General features: G+C 58.3%; 5 protein-coding genes across 5 annotated transcripts; all 5 read left to right on the forward strand.

Moving 5' to 3' along the window:
• Positions 1 to 252: 252 nt before the first annotated feature.
• Positions 253 to 1,707, forward strand: QBC33DRAFT_590752 (putative dihydropseudooxynicotine hydrolase; the record flags this gene model as incomplete). The annotated part of the gene is made up of 2 exons (XM_060431623.1): positions 253 to 637; positions 713 to 1,707. The coding sequence occupies 2 exons, from the start codon at positions 253 to 255 to the stop codon at positions 1,561 to 1,563; spliced, it is 1,236 nt and encodes a 411-aa protein (XP_060281603.1). The 3' UTR covers positions 1,564 to 1,707.
• A 2,507-nt stretch (positions 1,708 to 4,214) lies between these two features.
• On the forward strand, positions 4,215 to 6,728 carry QBC33DRAFT_454975 (glycosyltransferase family 4 protein; the record flags this gene model as incomplete). The annotated part of the gene is made up of 6 exons (XM_060424751.1): positions 4,215 to 4,322; positions 4,393 to 4,778; positions 4,855 to 5,135; positions 5,206 to 5,408; positions 5,494 to 5,837; positions 5,900 to 6,728. 6 exons carry the CDS (start codon positions 4,215 to 4,217, stop codon positions 6,726 to 6,728), a joined length of 2,151 nt encoding a protein of 716 aa, XP_060281604.1.
• A 352-nt stretch (positions 6,729 to 7,080) lies between these two features.
• On the forward strand, positions 7,081 to 9,498 carry QBC33DRAFT_475625 (uncharacterized protein). The gene is made up of 2 exons (XM_060425243.1): positions 7,081 to 7,716; positions 7,796 to 9,498. The coding sequence occupies exons 1-2, from the start codon at positions 7,446 to 7,448 to the stop codon at positions 9,277 to 9,279; spliced, it is 1,755 nt and encodes a 584-aa protein (XP_060281605.1). The 5' UTR covers positions 7,081 to 7,445; the 3' UTR covers positions 9,280 to 9,498.
• Positions 9,499 to 10,641: 1,143 nt separating this feature from the next.
• On the forward strand, positions 10,642 to 11,936 carry QBC33DRAFT_516720 (uncharacterized protein; the record flags this gene model as incomplete). The annotated part of the gene is made up of 4 exons (XM_060426155.1): positions 10,642 to 10,789; positions 11,149 to 11,283; positions 11,407 to 11,699; positions 11,856 to 11,936. 4 exons carry the CDS (start codon positions 10,642 to 10,644, stop codon positions 11,934 to 11,936), a joined length of 657 nt encoding a protein of 218 aa, XP_060281606.1.
• Positions 11,937 to 13,145: 1,209 nt separating this feature from the next.
• On the forward strand, positions 13,146 to 18,600 carry QBC33DRAFT_140765 (SIT4 phosphatase-associated protein-domain-containing protein). Its single transcript, XM_060422109.1, has 2 exons — positions 13,146 to 16,167; positions 17,202 to 18,600. Exons 1-2 carry the CDS (start codon positions 13,261 to 13,263, stop codon positions 18,345 to 18,347), a joined length of 4,053 nt encoding a protein of 1,350 aa, XP_060281607.1. The 5' UTR covers positions 13,146 to 13,260; the 3' UTR covers positions 18,348 to 18,600.
• Position 18,601: the final 1 nt, after the last annotated feature.

Below are 18,601 nucleotides of genomic sequence, written 5' to 3' on the forward strand. Positions count from 1 at the left end.
GGTGCCGGTATTTATTAGGTACGTCAGCACTACATGCTAAGGTAACGTGTAGGATGAAATTCGACCTGCAACTCGAGCGAGAACGAGATCGAGGCCTGGTTCTACCGAAGGACGCGCAATGTTGTTGGGATCGGTGTTGAGCCGAGTCATATAAGAGTGCCATCTGTAAGTTCAGTTGGGACGGCTGGGTGATTGTAAACACAAGATTTCCATCGTCTCATTTGCAAAGTGACTGAAGATAATATCATCGACATGCGGTTCTCACCATCTCTCGCCCTGCTGGGCGTTCACCTTGGTGGTGTGACAGCAGCAGCCCAGCCTGGCCTAGCCATGTACCCACTCTCCAACGACACGCAGTTCGCCTTCATCCTCGCAGAGAAGCTCTCCCTCGCCAACGGTGGCGGCGCCGCGACGGGCGAGATCCTGCGCGCGGCCTCACAGATTGCGCCGGGCGACTTCGAGTCCTTCTACCGCGAGTTCAAGTTCCTGGCCGACAGCATCCACGCGGCGGGCAGCGGTGCCAAGCACCCGTCGGCGCGGCGCGAGGCCTTCTTCCGCTCGTCGGCCTACTACCGCGCCGCCGACTTCTTCCTGCACGGCAACGCGAGCGACCCGCGGCTCGAGACCCTGTGGGAGAGCTAGCTGGCCGACTTCGGCGAGGCCATCTCCCTGTTGCCAGTGCCAGGGGAGCGGACCACCGTGCACGCCAAAGGGTTCGACATCCCCGTCATCTTCTACCCCGCCCCCCGCAGCCGGGGCAACTGCACTGCCGTCCGCCGTCCGGCCTTCCTCGTCGGCAACGGGTACGACGGCCCGCAGGAGGACCTGTACCACTCCATCGGCCGCCAGGTGCACGAGCGCGGGTGGAACTTCGCCACGTACGAGGGGCCCGGCCAGTCGACGGTGCGGCGGCAACAGGGGCTAGGGTTCCGGCCAGACTGGTGGAGCGTCGTGACGCCCGTGGTGGACTACCTGTCGGGGCGGGCCGATGTCGACACCGACCGCGTCGCCCTCGCGGGCTACTCGTTCGCCGGGACGCTCGCGCCCCGGGCCGCCAGCCGCGAACACAGGCTGGCGGCGGTGTTGCTCATCGACGGCCTGTATAGTCTGCAGGCGGCGCTGAGGGACCAGTTCCCGCTGGAGCTGGTGCAGCTGTTCGACTCCGGGAACAAGACCTTATTTGACGCGGTCGTGAACGAGGCGCGTGCCAACACCAGCACCGTCACCCAGTTCCGCTGGCTGCTCGACCAGGGCACCTGGGCGTTCGACACGGCGAGCCCGTTCGAGTGGTTCACCCAGCTGGGCGAGTACACCCTCGACGGCATCCTCCCGGACGTCCGATGCCCAGTCTTCGTCGCGTCCGGCGAGAACGACGACACCGCGCCGGGCCAGCCGGAGGAGGTCGCTAAGCTGCTCGGCAGCCAGGGGTATTACCACCTGTTCAAGACGGATCTTGGGGCCGGCGAGCACTGCCAGCTCGGGGCGGAGCCGCAGCTCGCACAGGTTAGCTTGGATTGGCTGGAAGGCATATTCGAAGGCATCGGCCAGGAAGGGGGGAGCTAGAAATAGGTGGTCGTCGGTCGGTGATGGCCATGCTCAACTGTGTCACTATACTACATTAACGGTCGCTCTTTCGATTAACGGTCGCTCTTTCGCCGTCTCTTTTTCCTTTCTCTCTGAAGACGAGCCATTTAGAAACTTAGGTACCTACCTATTTAATAATGAGGCATTCAACTGCCCGTCTGTTGGAGCATCGAGTTGTGGAGCTTAAAGGTGGGCCTTTCGGAAGTGCCCGCCCCTGCATTTTAACACGAGCGAACTAGCAAATTAAGCGACTTTATGCTGGAGATGCGGGGTCTTCGTTGGGGGCCGGCCAATGGCTAGGAATTGGGCGCGCGAGCAATGGCATCATCTGGCCTGGGAGGATTTTGTCTGTGCTACAGTGGCGCCATACTATTACAACAGGATGAGACTGGTCGAAGCCTAGTTAGGCAATGTGGTTGGCAGTTAGCATGCATGCGGTGGCGACTCGAGGCGCCAAGAGAGGAGGAAAGAGGATAGGGAGAAACTGGCCGACATCCAATCCCTGTTGCATGTGCTTGCTGCCCACCACTTTTTGAGGGGCTCTCCGACAAATCGAATCCACGCTGCTTGCCAAAGCTCACATTGGCCTCTCTCCTGCCCAACAATAATAAGCTATTACTGTGCCTGCACAGATGGTATGTTTCTACACAGCCCTCGAGGCGCTCTACTCTATGGGCTGTTTCGCAGCCCATGTCGGTCTCTTGCGATCCAGGCATGGCATCATGCATTGGCGCGTGATGTCCATAGTACGATTACAGTAAGCTTGGCTTTAGCTGATGACGTAGGGCATATAGGGAGAGACCGCGCCTCAGGACCCGGTACATCTAGACTCCAAACATCTCTTATTCTGCTGCATCATTCCCCAAGCCAATCTTTTCTCCATTCGAGATTTGCAGATTAGTTAGCAACCCAAATTACTACTTCCCTACCTACTCGACGAGGCCCTGATTAATAAGGGGACATTAAACGAGCAAACCACTACCCGCGGCCTCTCGTACAGCTGCAGCAGGTAGTCAGGTAGGGATATTCGTCCTCGTCCGACGAGCAAGGGCAGTTGCAGCAAGCCTGTTGCAACCTGCACCGACACCGCCCCTTGAACGAGTAACACTGGTCTCGGAGCGGGTTCACCGGAGAGACCTGTCGATATAAAAAAGCAACAAGCAGTGGCCATCGACCCAACCAGGCCAGGAAAGGTGCGACAAAAAGTGAACTGGTCGCAGAAAAAGGACAAGCACGGATCCCTGCTCTTGAGTTCTTGTGAGTTGGTTCGAACTTTGCGTTGACCCCAACCTCTCGCTCCTCCTCACGGTGATTTGATGGTGCCTCTCACCGACTCTTCACTGCACACAAGTGTGTCAGACAGAGCCTCGGACATCTCAAGACAGTTAGTTACCTTGGGGGTGGCGGCCACCCATCCAATAAGGCATCCTGGAAGGGGTTGATTCCGGCACGCGCGCAGGCAGGCGGCGTGCAGGTAAAGTCACCTTGAGCCAGCCGCATGCCGATACCCCACCATCCCTTCTGGCCCCTCCAACTCCCCGTCCCCGGACTCGGCTTCATCCCTCACTCACCCCACCCCCCTTCCCCTCCATTACACCTGGTCAACAGTCAACACTGATAACCCGAGGGGAGACATTGGGGGGCGAGGAGATTGGCGATGAGGGGGGCAGATAGAAGCCACCCCGCCATACTTAGTTTACGTTATTATCCTGGCACTTCAGAACAGCCAATTGACATGTACAGGTACTTTCTAGGACCTGCTCACCCACCACCCGCCACTCACCACGGCCCCAACATCGGGCTGTCTCACCGGGATTGAACTGGCACCGGACGCAGGAAACCGTACTCCAGGGTAGCACTACCAAACCGCAGAAATTGTGGAAAGCTGAACCTTGGAAGCCCAAGCAAACACTGTCAGGGGTAAACCTACAACCTACCTACCTACCTACCTTACCCTCACCAATACCTAGGTACCTACCTAGATATCTACCTCGCGAATACCTATATAGACACCTCCCTCCCCGAACTTCATAATGTCCGAGCCATCTCGTCAGGTAGGGGAAGAGCCCATACTTCGCCCTCACAAGACTCAATTCCAACCTCCAGTCGATCAGGCCCAGGCCCAGGCCCAGGCGCAGGACCAGGATTTCCACGGTGGTAAGCCCCCCCTGCACTTTCCTCACGACCTAGCAACGCAGCTTGCAGGGTCAAAGTGACCGAGTCGGACGGGCTGCAGCTGCACGAGTACCCCTGCTGACCTGCGTCGCACCCCAGAACCTCTTTCCACTTCTAGCTCTTGCACTCCGTCTAATCGAGCTTCACCACCTGCTCCTTCCCCGAAAACTACTTTATCTCGGCCTGCCCCCCAGGCAGATCCTTCATATTCCTCATCCTCTCGGTCGATTCACCCTCTTGCCGACACTTACTCGCAAGACCAGGACTCTCGCGATTCATCTTCCACAGAAACCCCCCTGCCAACCACGCACCACCGCCACCACCGCCACCACCTAAGGGATCTTCTCAAGCACGAACGAGGATCTCCAAGCCCATCGGAACACGCAAGCAGGCCCTCCACTCCTCAGCAGAAGTCACCACACCTAAGAACTCTCCGGTCCTTCATCCTATCCGTCATGGCTTTTGAGAAGGGTCGCAAGTTCTCTGCGGGCGCTTCGGCGCACCGCAAGAGGCAGATGAGCTCGATCGTGGAGAAGGAAGGTCAATTCGGACCATCTCTCACGGTACGTCGTCGCCCAGTACCGTCCACTCATCATTGCCCCTCCCTGCTGACATTGGTCCCCCCACCCCAAGACCCTCTATCTCGGCATTTCCGCCGTGTTCTCGGATGATCACACTGCCGTTGTCGCCTTGGCAATCCACGACACTGTCTACCTGATCGACTTCTCCGTCAAGCACATTGTGCTTGACGATGCCCTGAAAATGGGCCAGGATGTCATTGCCGACTTCGTCATTAGCGAAGCCGAGAAGTACGAGCATGAGCACTTTGTCAAGTTCATTGGAGCCGGCCTGCCCACCACGCTCAAGTACATGAGCCCCAGTCTGTGCTCCCGCTTGTGGCTGGAGCTGGACATTGTGCCCATCGTGATGCGTCCGGATGACGACTTCAAGGAGAAGAGTTTCTGGGATGCCAAGCGCGTTGACGAGCAGGCTGATTCCATGGCCCGCAAGTGCATCATGTGAGTCCATTTCCCAGGTCTGGTCGAAAACGAAGGGGAAAGGGGAAGAAGACTTGAGCTGACACACCGCTCTTAGGAACTTTGGTCCCTCGCTTGTTCCTCTTCTGCAGGTTGGATTCCGAGGCGTCGTCCAGACTGATGCTGGTTTCCGCGCCCATCTCACTACCCTGCAGAACCACAAGGACACGTGCAGTTCTCCCACCTGGGAGAGCATGTTGACTTATGCAAAACAGCTTCGTGGGAATGACATCCGCGTGGCCTTTTTTAGCTCCACTCCCCAAGGGGGCGGTGTGGCTCTCATGCGTCACGCACTGGTCCGCTTCGCTCGTCTGATGGGTGTCAATCTGACCTGGTATGGTAAGTGCCATGAATCCACCCTCTAGGCGCCTTGAAGCTTTTTGTTCTCGATTACTGACACCCCACAAAGTTCCCAAGCCGCGGCCTGGCGTATTCAGAATCACCAAGAACGTCCACAACATCCTCCAGGGTGTCAGCCATCCCGACCAGCGCATCACTGCCGAGGAGAAGCAGGCCATCATTGATTGGATCGATGAGAATGCCAACCGGTACTGGTTGTCCGAGGGCGGTCCTCTCCGTCCAGTAGAGGAAGGCGGCGCTCATGTTGCCATTGTCAGTGCCCACCTCTACTCTCTCTGCTTTCCCCCTCGTAGTCTTGGCCCCACCTGGTCGTCGGCAAACACTGACAACATGACAGATCGATGACCCGCAAATGCCCGGCTTGATCCCGCTCATCAAGAAGTTGACCCCTAATCGCCCGGTCCTTTACCGGTCCCACATCCAGATCCGGAGTGACCTCGTTGCCAAGTCTGGCTCCCCCCAGGCCGACATCTGGGACTTCCTGTGGAGCAATATCCAGGAGGCAGACATGTTCATTAGCCACCCGATCCCCATCTTCGTCCCTCACACGGTTCCGAAGGAGAAGGTCGTCTACCTCCCGGCAACAACCGATTGGCTCGATGGTCTCAATAAGCCAATGAATAGTTGGGATTCTGGCTACTATGGCCACATCTACAATGTTGCGTGCCACTCCCAGCGCATGTGAGTATCTGCCCACGGCCTAAACGCCATGTCCAAGATATCTGTAGCTGACCGTTGTGCAGGACCGAGCTGCACTGGCCGGCCCGCCAGTACATCATCCAGGTGGCCCGCTTCGACCCAGCAAAGGGCATCCCGACTGTCATTGACTCGTACGCTGAATTCCGCCGCCGATGCGAGAAGGCCGGTATCGTGGACGTCCCTCAGCTCGTCGTTTGTGGCAATGGATCGGTCGATGATCCTGATGCCAGTTTGATCTATGACCAGACGATGAATCAACTTGAGACACACTACCCGCATCTCATGAAGGACATCAGTGTCATGCGCTTGGAACCGAACGATCAGTTGCTCAACACCCTCATCGCCAAAGCTCACGTCGTCCTCCAACTCTCTACTCGCGAGGGCTTTGAGGTCAAGGTCTCCGAGGCTCTCCATGCTGGCCGCCCCATCATTGCCACCAAGGCAGGCGGCATCCCCCTCCAGGTCAAGGACGGCGTCAACGGCTTCCTTGTCACCCCGGGCGACTGGAAGGCTGTCGCCGGCCACCTCATGGAGCTCTTCACCGACGACAATCTATACAAGAAGATGAGCTATGCTGCCAAGACGGGCGTCTCGGACGAGGTCGGCACCGTTGGCAACGCCCTCGGGTGGTTCTACCTCGCCGCCAAATGGGCCGAGGTTGGCGTCGAGAAGAACGGCAAGGGCGGCCTGAAGGGCAACGAGCGATGGGTCAATGACATGGCCCGCGAGGAGGCTGGTCATCCGTACTCGGACAACGAGAATCGCCTCCCCCGTCATTTCACCGAGAAGAAGAACCTCACCGTGGATACTGTCGTCGACGCCAAGAGTGCCACGCCAGCTGCACCGGAAGAAGCCCCGGCGGCGGTAGCTTAAGAAGAGGGAACCATGTCGGACCAGAAAACGAAAAGTGAAATTGGCCCAAAATCGCTTGCTTTTGCTCGTATTTAGTTGACGATCGTTGCGGTGGAAAAGCACTCTAGACATGGCAGGCACAAAAAAGAGGTACCTCGAGAAATGCATGGCTAGGTAGATCAGATAGATGGGTAGCTGGCGAATCCAATCACTTCTCCTCGTCCTGAAGGCTAGTAGTGCCTGCACTTGTAGCTGCGATTCCGAGAGACGGAGTTGTGTTCGCATTGCATTGCATTGAATTTAGATACCACTGAAGTACGAATATTACGCAGGCAGTCGGGGCTTTAGGCGAGATACCGTGCTTTTAAGGTTAGTAGGATCCTGTACGGATCATTTAGGTAGGATTATGGGGTCCTTTTAACGTTATCCTGGGGCTCGGGGGAGTGGGGCATTGACCCCGAGACAGTAGACGGGGGGGCTGGGCCGCCCCCCAAGATACGGCTCCCGGTTTTTTTTTGCAGCCGTGCGGCGTCAAATGACCACCGCAATCTCCCTTCTCCTTGCCTCGGCATCCTTCTTTCTATCTTCATTCGCCTCCAATGCATCGTTATCGACTACATGAGTCTTGAGGAGATTCACTTTGAAGCCATGCGCCAGCCATCACAGCCTCGAATTTCCACCTCGGAAGAAACTCGGTAGCATTTTCCCAACTTTTGGCCCCGACCAACCTCTTTCCCGATGAGCTTTTCGCGCTCCTGCCGGCGCCCCCGGCGCCTGGCGCTGGTGGCGCTCATGCTCTGCGCCTCGTCGATACTCACCTTGTATATCATGGCGCCGCCGACATGGGAATTCGCGCCGCTGAACTTCTTCGAAGACCACTCAGTGAAGCGGATGCCCGTGGCCGAGCCGCTGGCCCCGCTCAGCAAGCGGGTGGCATGCCAGGGGCCTAGGGGTCGCGACTTGTCGTCCAGCCCCGATGACGAGCTGCTATCCGTAAAGCTGAACATCTGTGAGGACCCCATCCAGTCCCTCTCACCTTCTCATCGGAGTCGGCGCACAACCCTGCTAACAGCATCCCCCCCTTGCAGCGTATCCAACTCCGTTTATCGGGTCGCACAAAGACCTTGGCCTCGAACAGACGTGGATGACGGTCGATGGTCGATACGGGCCGTACGGGTATGGAGAGGAGGACGGGGCCTACGGTCGGGCGAAGGTCGACTGGGACAAGGTGAATTGGGGAGGGCTGCAGAACAAGTGCTTTGAGCAGAACAAGCAACGATTCCCCAGGGCAGCGACCGGGTTCACAAACGAGCCGAGGTTCCGCCCGACGGACGCGGAGGTGCCTCCAGCTGTTCCGACCTGGGACCAGTTCAACAGCACCAGGCGGACGGCGATCGTGGTCCGTGCCTACAACGGCTTCCACTACAAGCCCGAGGACATGTTCAACCTCCGGTCGCTCATGGTGGAGACGTCGCTGAGGACGGGCGGGGAATACGCCGTGGTGCTGCTGGTCAATATCCGGGGCAAAGACAGCAACATCTTCGCGTCCAAGGAGAGCTACGACAAGGCCTTCGAAGCGGCCAACATCCCCGAGGAGTTCCATTCGATCGCGCTGCTATGGGACGAGGCCCTCCTCAAGAGCTGGTACCCCAAGGTCGGGGAGCACAGGACCGAGTGGCAGGTGTTCCAGCCGCTGCAGCTGTTCGCGCTGCACTACCCGGAGTTCGACCACTACTGGCAGCTGGAGATGGACGTGCGCTTCCTCGGCGACGCGGGCGCGTACCTCGACGCGGTCTCGGCCTTTGCGCGCGCCGAGCCCCGCAAGCAGGCCCTCGAGCGCAGCACCTTCCCCCACGTGCCCGCCGAGGACGGCGACTACGCCGCCTTCGCTGCCGCCGTCGACGCCGCCAACGCGGGGGGGTCGCGCGTCTGGGGCCCCGTGCGCATCCCCGACGTGTCGCCCATCGGGCCCGTGCCGCCCGTCCGACGGCCCCGGGACGACGCACGCGGCGCCGGAGCCTGGGGCGTGGGCGAGGACGCCGACGTGGTGGTGACGTCGGCGTGCGCCGACGCGACTTCGTCCACCACGTGGGTGTACCGCGACTGGGTGGGCGGGCTGCGGCGCGGGCGCGACACACCCCGGCTCTTCTGCCCGCCGGCCATCATGCGGTCGAGCAGGGCCCTCCTGCTGGCCGTGCACGACGCGCAGGTGCGGCTCGGGGTGCGCCTGCCGAGCGAGTCGACGCTGCCGAGCTTCGCCATGTGGCATGGCCTCAAGATGAGCTATCCGCCGCAGCCCGTGTACTTCGGGCGGCGGGACGATGCGGAACTGGCGAGGGACTGGTATCGTGGTGGGCCGAGGAACTCGTCGGGCGGGTTGGGCCCGTCGGATCCGCAGCGCTCGCCCGAGGGGGGGTTGTCGTGGTGGTGGGAGAATAAGTGGCCGAGGGAGATTGTCGACGCGTGGGTCGCGGGCGACGCCGGGCGGGCGGACTTGCCGTATCTGCTTGGTGTTGAGGGCGGGAGGGTGTATGCGCCTAATGTGGCGCTCCATCCGGTCAAGACTCAGTGATGCGTGTAGGGCGTACCTGTTGATGGCATCGGGTGCGTTGTCTGGCGGGCATAGGACTGTGGAATTGGCGCCCGCCTTTTTTGTATATTACGGAGCATTGGATACCCTGTTTGGAGGATTGGCCCTCTGCCTTTAGCAGCATAGTTCATACATCATCATTATCGCCGTCGTCCTCATGGTTTTGGCAGTTCGCGAGTTGTTGTTGAAGTTTCCCTGGTCCTGCCTCCTTTGGGGGAAAAGATGACTGGTTCCGGTATCTAACTCTAAAGAACCCTTCACCTCTCTGCATAGCCCCCAAGTCCCCGATGTTGAACCTTCCCCCGACCCCATGCGCCGAAGTTCCCCGTCCTGTCGCCCACCCGGTTTGTGCCGATGCCAACCCCCTGAGCAGGGAAAGGCACCAGGCGCGTCGTCGACAGTTTACATCAATCTCTTACGGTGGCCACTGCAACTTGTCTACTATGTTGGTGGCGACTTCATTTTGCCTTGGAGACAATGTGTGATGGCCCCTTACCTCCCGAACCACCCTTCAAGGTAGCCGTTTTCACTCTGCCATATCGGCGTTGTTCTGAAAGAACTAGAGGTAGGACGTAACAAAGTTGGACAAATATGGACCTGTTTAGTCAACTCAAAAATTACTTGACGCACCAATGCCTGAGTCTCTGCAGGGAAGCAAAAATAGTTACGGTTGCCTATTGAAGTTTGAATCCATCGTTGTCTTCCAGAAACAATCGTTAACAGACAGGCTATGCTACGAAAATGATTATTGCACAAACACCTGGCACCAGACTCCAAGAACGAGTGGTGAAGTATGTGTAGTTCCATGCACCCGAGTGTCTTGTTGACCTAACCAAACCCCCCTAACCTACCTCACCAGAGCAGGGGTAGAATATTCTACCTAGTTGCCATGACGTCGTGAAGCTGAGCTCTCCTTTGAAATGTCTCATACAGTCTCAGATTCTAGATTATCCCCCGTACCTCGCCATGGACATCCCTCCGCGAGAAAGAACTGAGCAACTCTACAACAGCTTCAAGCGGAGCTTGGCAGCGCTGTTGCCCACGACTTCTTGCTAGCACGCTGTCCCTCCTCAAGCTTGTCTCTAATTCCACGTCGATACGACTCCCCTCATCGCCGATCCTTTCTACGGCTCGTTGGAGCCTTCAATATTTCCTCGTAGTCTCTCACATCGCAATCTGTTGCTGCAGCCTCTGCACCTATGGCCAACTTGTGTTATCATTGGTAGATGGCGGTTTGAAGGTGTTCCCAATCTGCACACCAGGCTCTGGGTCCTTCAAGAGCGAATCCTATCCAGTCGGACCTTGGATTTCGGGCTCGATGGCCAGCAGTGGCGTTGCAGGGAGATGGTTCTTGGCGAGTCGGCGCCAGTTGCTGATACATCAGACAACTTCGAAGAGTTCGAAGTGCATAAGTGGATTTCCAGGGACCGCCGTGCCGCTGATCCCTCGGGTTTTCCGTTTACTACATGGTACGCAGCCATGGAGGCCCATAGTAGGCGACACGTGACGGACATTGCCGACCAGCTTCCCGCTGTTGCAGGCGTGGCTACCCTTATGAATGCGCCTTACAATCAAACATACCTCGCTGGCTTATGGCTTGAAGACCTAGTCTGGGAATGGGGACTAGGATTGTACAAGGGTTTACCTGGGGAGGACGTCCATCCCAGGGCGAACATGGATACCAACGCTAACGGCCACACATACCTCGCGCCGTCCTGGTCTTGGTCCTAGCATCCAAACGGATTCGTGAAGCCCGTGCCCCGGGCGGCTGGCGATTCAAATGAGCACTCCGTGACAGTCATCGAAGCAAAGTGTGAGCCGGAAAACAAGACCGATAATCCCATGGGAAAGTCCTTCCTGGGGCCTTTCTGAAACTGCAAGGCCGGCTCAAGAGAGCGCTTGTTCAGCCGCTGTCGAACCGCTGTATCGTCGATCGCAGTGGGTGCCAATTCCAATGGGTATCTGAGGTCGTCGATCCCGAGTCAGGTAAGATCGTTGGCTTCATCGCGCTTGACTGCCAACCAGACAAGGATAAGTACTTTGAAATATGGTGTCTACCCATTTTTAGAGCCGATAATGTTAGAGGGCGGGCCTCATTGATGTGTGTAGGTCTCGTCAAGTTCACAGGAGCGATGGGGACTTTCCAGCGCCTGGGGCTTGTAGCCGTTCTATCGGAGGGATGGCAGTATAAGGTTAGCTTGAGCGAAATGTACTCCCGGGACTCGAAGGATGAAGTGAGCAGAGATAGCGGGGAGGGTCAAGATGAAGAGAACAGAGATGGCGGGGAGAGTGAAGATGACTGGGACACAGAAGATGAAGAGGACAGCGAAGAGGGCATCGAAAGGCTTGAGTGTCTGGAGCATGGAAAGTACTGGGCCCTGTGCGACAAAGAGGCCGAAAGGGTAGGGATGTGGCACGATGATGTTTGGCCCACTGATCCCGTTATTATTACAATAGTACCTATAGAGAGGTAGGACTTGATGACGGCACCTGATACATATATTCAGCGATGGCTACGAATTTATTGACGTCAATACATGACTCTGAGCCCATTTGAGACATTCTGGCGATGGGAACTCGCACCTGGTCAGGTCAAGAAGACACTCGGCGGTGAGCCGCCCACAAAAGGGGTGATCTGAAACAAGCAGGTGGGGGAGCTAGGGAAGATCACATGACTCGCGGATGTTTCGAGGCACGTGCTTTTACAGCGCTGTCTTTCCAGGGAAGGTGATGCGATCCGCTTAGGATGGAGATAACCCAGGCGGTCTCGTCGGGCCTTAACATTAACAGAGGTGCCTAATGCGAAGTGAACAGATGCCTGGTTCGAATGCGCGAGATCTAGAGAGTGGGGGCTTCTTTCGTTTGTCCATAGGTATTCCATGCTACCTAAGTATGCGTATCTGCAGCATAAGTATCTCAGGTAGGTAGTCTGTATGCAGTCGTAGCTCACATTGCGTCAAAAGGAAGCTTTCGAGACGGGTTATCGAAATTCAAAATCTTCAAGAGACCGAAAAAAGTTTGACTAAAATGGTTGGTTGGGTTGCAAAAGGTGACAGTGGAAAAGGCGCGGTGACCGGGGAAGGCCCAGCCCGAACGAACCAATGTTTGGGCGGCTTGGTGGGCGCAAATCCAGGCAAGCGCCAATGTGGACGCACGAGGCAGAATCAACGACTTCGGGACACTCCTCCCGACTTCATTTCAATTTCGACTGCAAAATAATCCGCATCGCCCATCGCCAGCGCTCTTACCGCGCACACGTCGCTCAACCCGGCCAAGCGCTCGATGGCCTCCAACATCCATCATTCCGCGTCGCGACAACATTTGTAATTTGTACCATCAGAAGGTTTATCTCCGTTGTTGTTCAAGGATACCGGCGCTGAGGTCCGTGACCTCCCCCAATCTCTTCCATTCAGGTTTCTTCCCCAGTCATCCGTCCGCGAGACGCCAGAGAGCAGCATTGCCCATCTCCGGCCGCGCAACTGCGAGAGAGACGCCTCAATCAAGCCCTCTTCTCCAGCTCGCTGCACCTTCTGCCACCGTCACATGCTTCGCTCACGAGGCTTGACACGCCGTGCAATTCCCCGCCGGGGCACGGAAGCTTCATTCTTACATCATCACATCTAAGACAAATCTTCACAACGACCAGCCTACTGACTTTATCGCTCTGCTTCAGATACTAGATACATCGAGATACCCCATCCACGACGACTAGTCATACTAGTATTTGCATAGGCATTTTTTTTCCTAGCACACGATTATAGACCGCGATCGGAGTCGGCTTGGGTCGCACGATATATTTCTCCCCACCGACATCGTTTCCCTCCCTCCCTTGGTAGTCCGACATCGACGCATGTCCTGCCTCGACGGCGAACATCTGAATCCGAAACCCCATATATTCCTCCGTTTGGCGTTGTCGCCGCCACGTGCCCGACGCGGTGACGTAGCTGGCACTCAACTGCCAAGATGTTCTGGAGATTTGGCGCCTACGCCAGCATCTCTGCCATCGACACCATTCTCGACAAGCCCGACTTTACGCTTGAAGATCTACTCGACGAAGGCGACCTCATTCAGGAGCTCAAACAACACAATGCCAAACTCGTCGAGTACCTTCGGGAGCCCGGTGTCCTCGAGGGGCTACTGGAATACGTCGTCACACCAAAGCTGGAACCCGTCGCCACACCGGACAATGACGAAGAGGAGGGAGACGAAGCCAAGGGTAAAGGAATAACCCTTCCCTTTTCTCGGCCGAGAGCATCGTCTCGGGCCACAGACATGGACAGGGAGGAAGAGGGGGAGAGGAAGCGCAACAGATATGCTTTCGTCGCGGCCGAGGTTTTATCATCCGACAACTGGTCCATCTACGAGGCCTTGATGGAGAGCAAACCCCTCTTGCGGAAATTCTGGCAGTTCTTGAAGCGGCCGACGCCCCTCGATCCCCTACAAGCGAGCTACTTCACCAAAGTCAACGAATCCCTCTTCGACAAGAAGACGGAGGAGATGATTGATCTGCTCAAGTCTCTGGAGGATGCCGTCCCGGACATGCTGAAACATGTCGACTGCCCAATGATCATGGACCTGCTGCTGAAGACCATCAGCCTGGAGCGGACTGAGAGCGGCCAAGGCATTGTCGAGTGGCTGTACACCCAGGATGTCATGCCCACTCTGCTCTCCTTCCTCGGGCCCGAGCATAGCTGGGCGACGCAGACATCCGCTGGCGACTTTATGAAAGCCATCATCACTGTTTCCGCAAACGCGTCGCAGAACGAGCAGACATGCATCGGCCCCAACGAACTTACGCGACAACTGGTCTCGAAGCCCTGCGTCGAGCAGTTGATCAAATATATGCTCGGCGGCGGGAACCCTCTGACGGTCGGTGTGGGCATTATCATCGAGGTCATCCGCAAGAACAACTCGGACTACGACCCCGACGTCGGAGCGGAGCCGAGCTCTGCGCCTTCGAGCCGCGATCCCATCTATCTCGGCACCCTGCTCCGGCTGTTTGCCCAGCACGTTCCGGACTTTATGAACCTCATCATGAATGCTCCCGCACAGAAGGAGCGGTTGGATTCGACGTTCGGAGACAAGATAGAGCCGCTTGGCTTCGACCGCTTCAAGACGTGCGAGCTGATGGCCGAACTTTTGCACTGTAGCAATATGGCCCTACTGAACGAGGTCGGGTCCGAGGAGCTTATTGCGGCTCGCGATGAGGAGCGCCAGCGGCTCAGAAGGGACGGCAAGCTCCCTTGCTTCCGCGGCGAAGAAGTCCACTCTTCGGCCGAGGACCTCACCATGCACATCTCGCATTCCTCCACGCACGATGAAGGCCGCAGACTCGAGGTCACGAACATATCTGCCGATGACGACGGCTTCGAGGAAGTTACTCACGGCGATGAGGACACTTCTCACGAATTCGTGAGAGCCGAGGAGGACATGCCCGATCTCCCCGATGTGCCCACCCATCCTCCCACGACGCCGTTTCTGGACAAGGACGACGACGACTTTGTCGACGAGCCGCTGAGCTCTCCACGGCTGAACGTCCGCGAGCTTGATTCGAAGGACGATAAATCCGACTTTGACGACCCGGAACTGATGGTGGCCCCGCTCTCTCCGTCAAAACCGAAGCCTGCCGAACCCGCGGAGGAGAAATCCGAACCCGCGCAGGAGAAATCCCAACCAGAGGGCGAGACGAAATTGGAAGAGTCCATCGAGGAAATTTTTGCGTCCTCGCTGGACGCCAAACCTCCCACAGTCTCCGAACCCCAGCGCGAGGGACATGAAGCCGCAGCGGTTAGCGAGCAGTCGGCGACGCCTGCCATCCCCACGCCCACTTTACCTGACTTGGACACTGGGACTGACGAGCAGCCGCCTGCGCCTGACGTCTTGTCGGCCCATGCCGAAGATATGCCTGCACCCTTGTTCTCCGAAGAGAGACACGCCGTAACAGATGGCTCATCTGAAGGTGGAAAGGCCGTGCTGCCTGACCAGCCCGCCACCGCAGAGGAGGAGAGCAGGGTGAAGGGGACAGATGTCGGCGAGCACGAAATGGGCGAGGCGTCCATCATCGTCGGTCATGCAGCCGAGCCGAGCCCGCCTGCGAAGGAAGACCCGATCAACCCCGTGGTTGGCGACTACCTGAAGATGCAATTTGCCGAGTACCGAGTCGTGCCCACAATCCTGTCCTTTTTCTTCAAGTATCCGTGGAACAATTTCTTGCACAATGTCGTCTACGATGTCGTCCAGCAGGTCTTCAACGGCCCCATGGATCGTGGCTACAATCCCACCTTGGCCATCAGTCTTTTCGAGGTTGCGGATATTACGTCGCAGATAATCAACGGCCAGATAGCCAGTGAGATGTCGCAGGCCAAGACCAAGACCCGCATGGGCTACATGGGCCACCTGACCTTGATCGCCGAGGAGGTGGTCAAATTCACAGAGCGGCACCCGCCCGAGCTCCTCAGCGACGCCGTCCTCGACCGGGTCATGCCGCAGGAGTGGATCAACTACGTCGAGGGCGCGCTGGCCGAGACGCGGGAGCGCGACAACGCCATCCTGGGCGGCGTGCGGCCCGAGGTGGCCATGAGCAATCGCGCCGGCGCGTCGGGCCTCTCCGCCGCGGGACTGTCCAGCATGGGTCTGTCATCTCTCGGCGGCGGCAACGGCAATGGCTCCGGAGGCGGCGGCGGCACGCATTCCACGTCCAGCGCGCTCGCCGACGCGGGCCTCAACGGGTCCCTGGACATGAGCGACAACGGCGGCAACGGCATCGGGCCGTTTGCCATCAGCGCGGGGACACTCATGAGCGGGTTCGGTTCGAGCAGCGACGAGGACGAGGACGAGGAGCAGGAGAGCGAGGAGGACGTCAACAACGAGGTTAGTGATTATTATTATTCCCCGTAGTCGAATAGTGCGCGTCCCTTGGACGGCGCTGGGCTTGACAGCGCTGCGGGTGCTCCCAGGTAGGGAGAGCTGGTATCCCTGGTGTCTGAGGCCATGGAGGCCATGGGGGGAGTGGACTTTGAGCAAGCGGAGGACCTTGGTGACCCTGGTTTCGACCTCGAGGACCTGGAAGCAAGCCGACACGGAGTGGCGGAGCAGCGACCACGAGGAGGAGGACCAGCCAGGTCTCTCAGCCGGCCTTCTCCCGCCAGGGCAGGAAGCGACGGCTGCGTGGGTAGCCATTGTCCTGGGATGACGGCGCAGATTCCACTGCTCACCAACGTCCGGACTTGGACCCATTCCCCCGAGGTCGCGACGTCATGATGGAAACCCCCATGGCCATGCTGAATTACGGTGTTTGTTTCCTGGATTTGGTCTCACAGCTTCCCGGACTTGATCCTTCAGCGTTTCCTGGATTTTTAGCCAATCGCAGGCTGCAGGTCGAGGTCTTTCCTCCTGGGAGATCAAAAGGTCACCCACTGCCCAGCCTCGGTTGTTGCTGGGGGTCCGGGATTCTCGCGGGCATTCGCAATCCTACTATCTAGGCTGGGCAGTGTTACGATGCTCCGTTGCCACAAGACGATCATGCAACCTTGGCACAGGACAAATGACTCTATTAGCCGGGACTTCTCTATAGTCCATTGCTTCAACGAGCTCCTTGGCGGCTGCAGCATTCCCACTTGAGTGGCTGGTCTTGGTGTTTGCCAGGAGTGACCTTCTTTGTTGCTCCTTGTATTGCTAAGCCCTGTTCTTGGCCATTCGACGACTACCTTTTCACGCCGAAGCCAACCAAGGACCCCTCGACCGTCCACTTCCAGGCCCAGGACTACCGTGCCCGACTTTCTGCTGCTCCTGGTCTCTTGCCAGGCTCTTTGGCATCCTCAGCGCCTCTCCATAGCATCATTTTTGACATATCATGACTTAGTTAGACTACGATCGTTTGGACAAACAGCTAACTTCAGTCCCAGTTCCGAGCCTACACCGACCCACTCAACGCCAACCAGTCCTCGTCCATAGACCCGCCCTCGATCCCGCCCCCTCCGCCCCCGCCTCCACCGCTCAATATCCCGCCCTCCCGCGCGCGCCTCCAGCTCGCCGCCCGCCTGGCGATGAACAAGCGCAACGCGGCAGCGGCTGCGGCGGCGGAGGCGGCGGCAGGCGAGACAGGGGCCGGGGGCGCCAACGGCGGATCAGATGGGGAGGAGGGCGACGCGTCGGCGGGGGGATTCAACGTCTACAGGGGCCTGCAGGCCGCGCCCGAGCTGCCCTCTTCCTTCAGCGGGACCGATCGGCTGTGGCAGCCGAGGGATCCGTTTGCGGACGACGACGATTATGACGATGATGACGACGACAATGGTGTGGGTGGTGCCGGGCGCGGTAATGGGTCTGACGATGGCCGGGACGACGGCGGTGTCGGCGGCGGGCATAGTGGGTGGAATAGGGGGAGCTGGTGGAGGGGCGTGGTCAGGACGACGAGGAGGGGCATGAAGAGAGGGGGCGGGGAGAGGGGCCGTGAGACGGAGAGGTTCGGCGACGGCAGGGACGACAGCGACGACTCGGCCGGCGTCGGCGACGAGGAGGGCGAGGTTGACGAGGACATGGACGACGAGGAATTCGGCGACTTTGCCATGCCCGAGGTGGACGCGCCGGCGGGGAAGCGGGGTGCTGCTGACAATGACGGCAGCGAGGCCGGAGGACCCGAGGGCGCGGGCTCCGCCACGGGCATCGACCCGGCCCGGGAGAAGGTTCTCCTCAAGCCGCTCCCCGTGCACCCGACGGCCAGCAAGTCGGTCGCGTCACCCTTTGGCAGCCTGTGGCCATTCTCATCGCAGGCGTTCGGTGCCGGAGGGAAGGGCAAGGGCGGCGAGGAGGTGGAGGAGGGCAAGGAAGGGTCCGGTACCGGTAGCGGCAGCGACGACGGGGCGGCTCACGTGCTCTCGGAGGAGCCGCTCGAGCTCGAGGCCCACGAGACCGTTGTCGGGGAGGACGGGAAGAGGATTGACAGGGCTGTGGAGGCGACGCGGAGGACGAGCATTGAGGACCCCGACGAGGACGAGATTGGGCTCAGTGTTGGGGTTGGGCCTGGTGCGCGGGAGAGGGGAGGCATGAGCTGAGGGGTGGTTATTTCATCATTGGATGGGATGGATGGCATTGGTTGGATAGAGTGAGATGGGACGACCGTGTAACTGTACTGTAGCTATTCTTGTGTGTTATTTCTATTGGACGCTTTTTGTTACATCTCTAGGTGTCACCCTCAAGTGCCCAGCATGTTGGCAAGGGGGTTGGTTGCCACGTGATAGCAGGTCCAGCGATTACCCTGTGGCAGTCAGCTGCTGCTGGTCGCATTGACCCATTGGGGCATCTGAGA

The sequence above is a fragment of the Phialemonium atrogriseum genome, assembly GCF_030411735.1.
Source record: "Phialemonium atrogriseum strain 8032-3 unplaced genomic scaffold QBC33scaffold_19, whole genome shotgun sequence".
NCBI lineage: Eukaryota > Fungi > Ascomycota > Sordariomycetes > Cephalothecales > Cephalothecaceae > Phialemonium > Phialemonium atrogriseum.

Excerpts from the sequence above, each read along its gene's own strand:
- QBC33DRAFT_140765 (XM_060422109.1), top strand. The coding sequence starts at position 13,261 with ATGTTCTGGAGATTTGGCGCCTACGCCAGCATCTCTGCCATCGACACC. Across the intron at positions 16,168-17,201 it reads AGGAGGACGTCAACAACGAG|TTCCGAGCCTACACCGACCC; the intron begins GTTAGTGATTAT and ends CTTCAGTCCCAG.
- QBC33DRAFT_475625 (XM_060425243.1), top strand. The coding sequence starts at position 7,446 with ATGAGCTTTTCGCGCTCCTGCCGGCGCCCCCGGCGCCTGGCGCTGGTG. Across the intron at positions 7,717-7,795 it reads ATCCGTAAAGCTGAACATCT|CGTATCCAACTCCGTTTATC; the intron begins GTGAGGACCCCA and ends CCCCCCTTGCAG.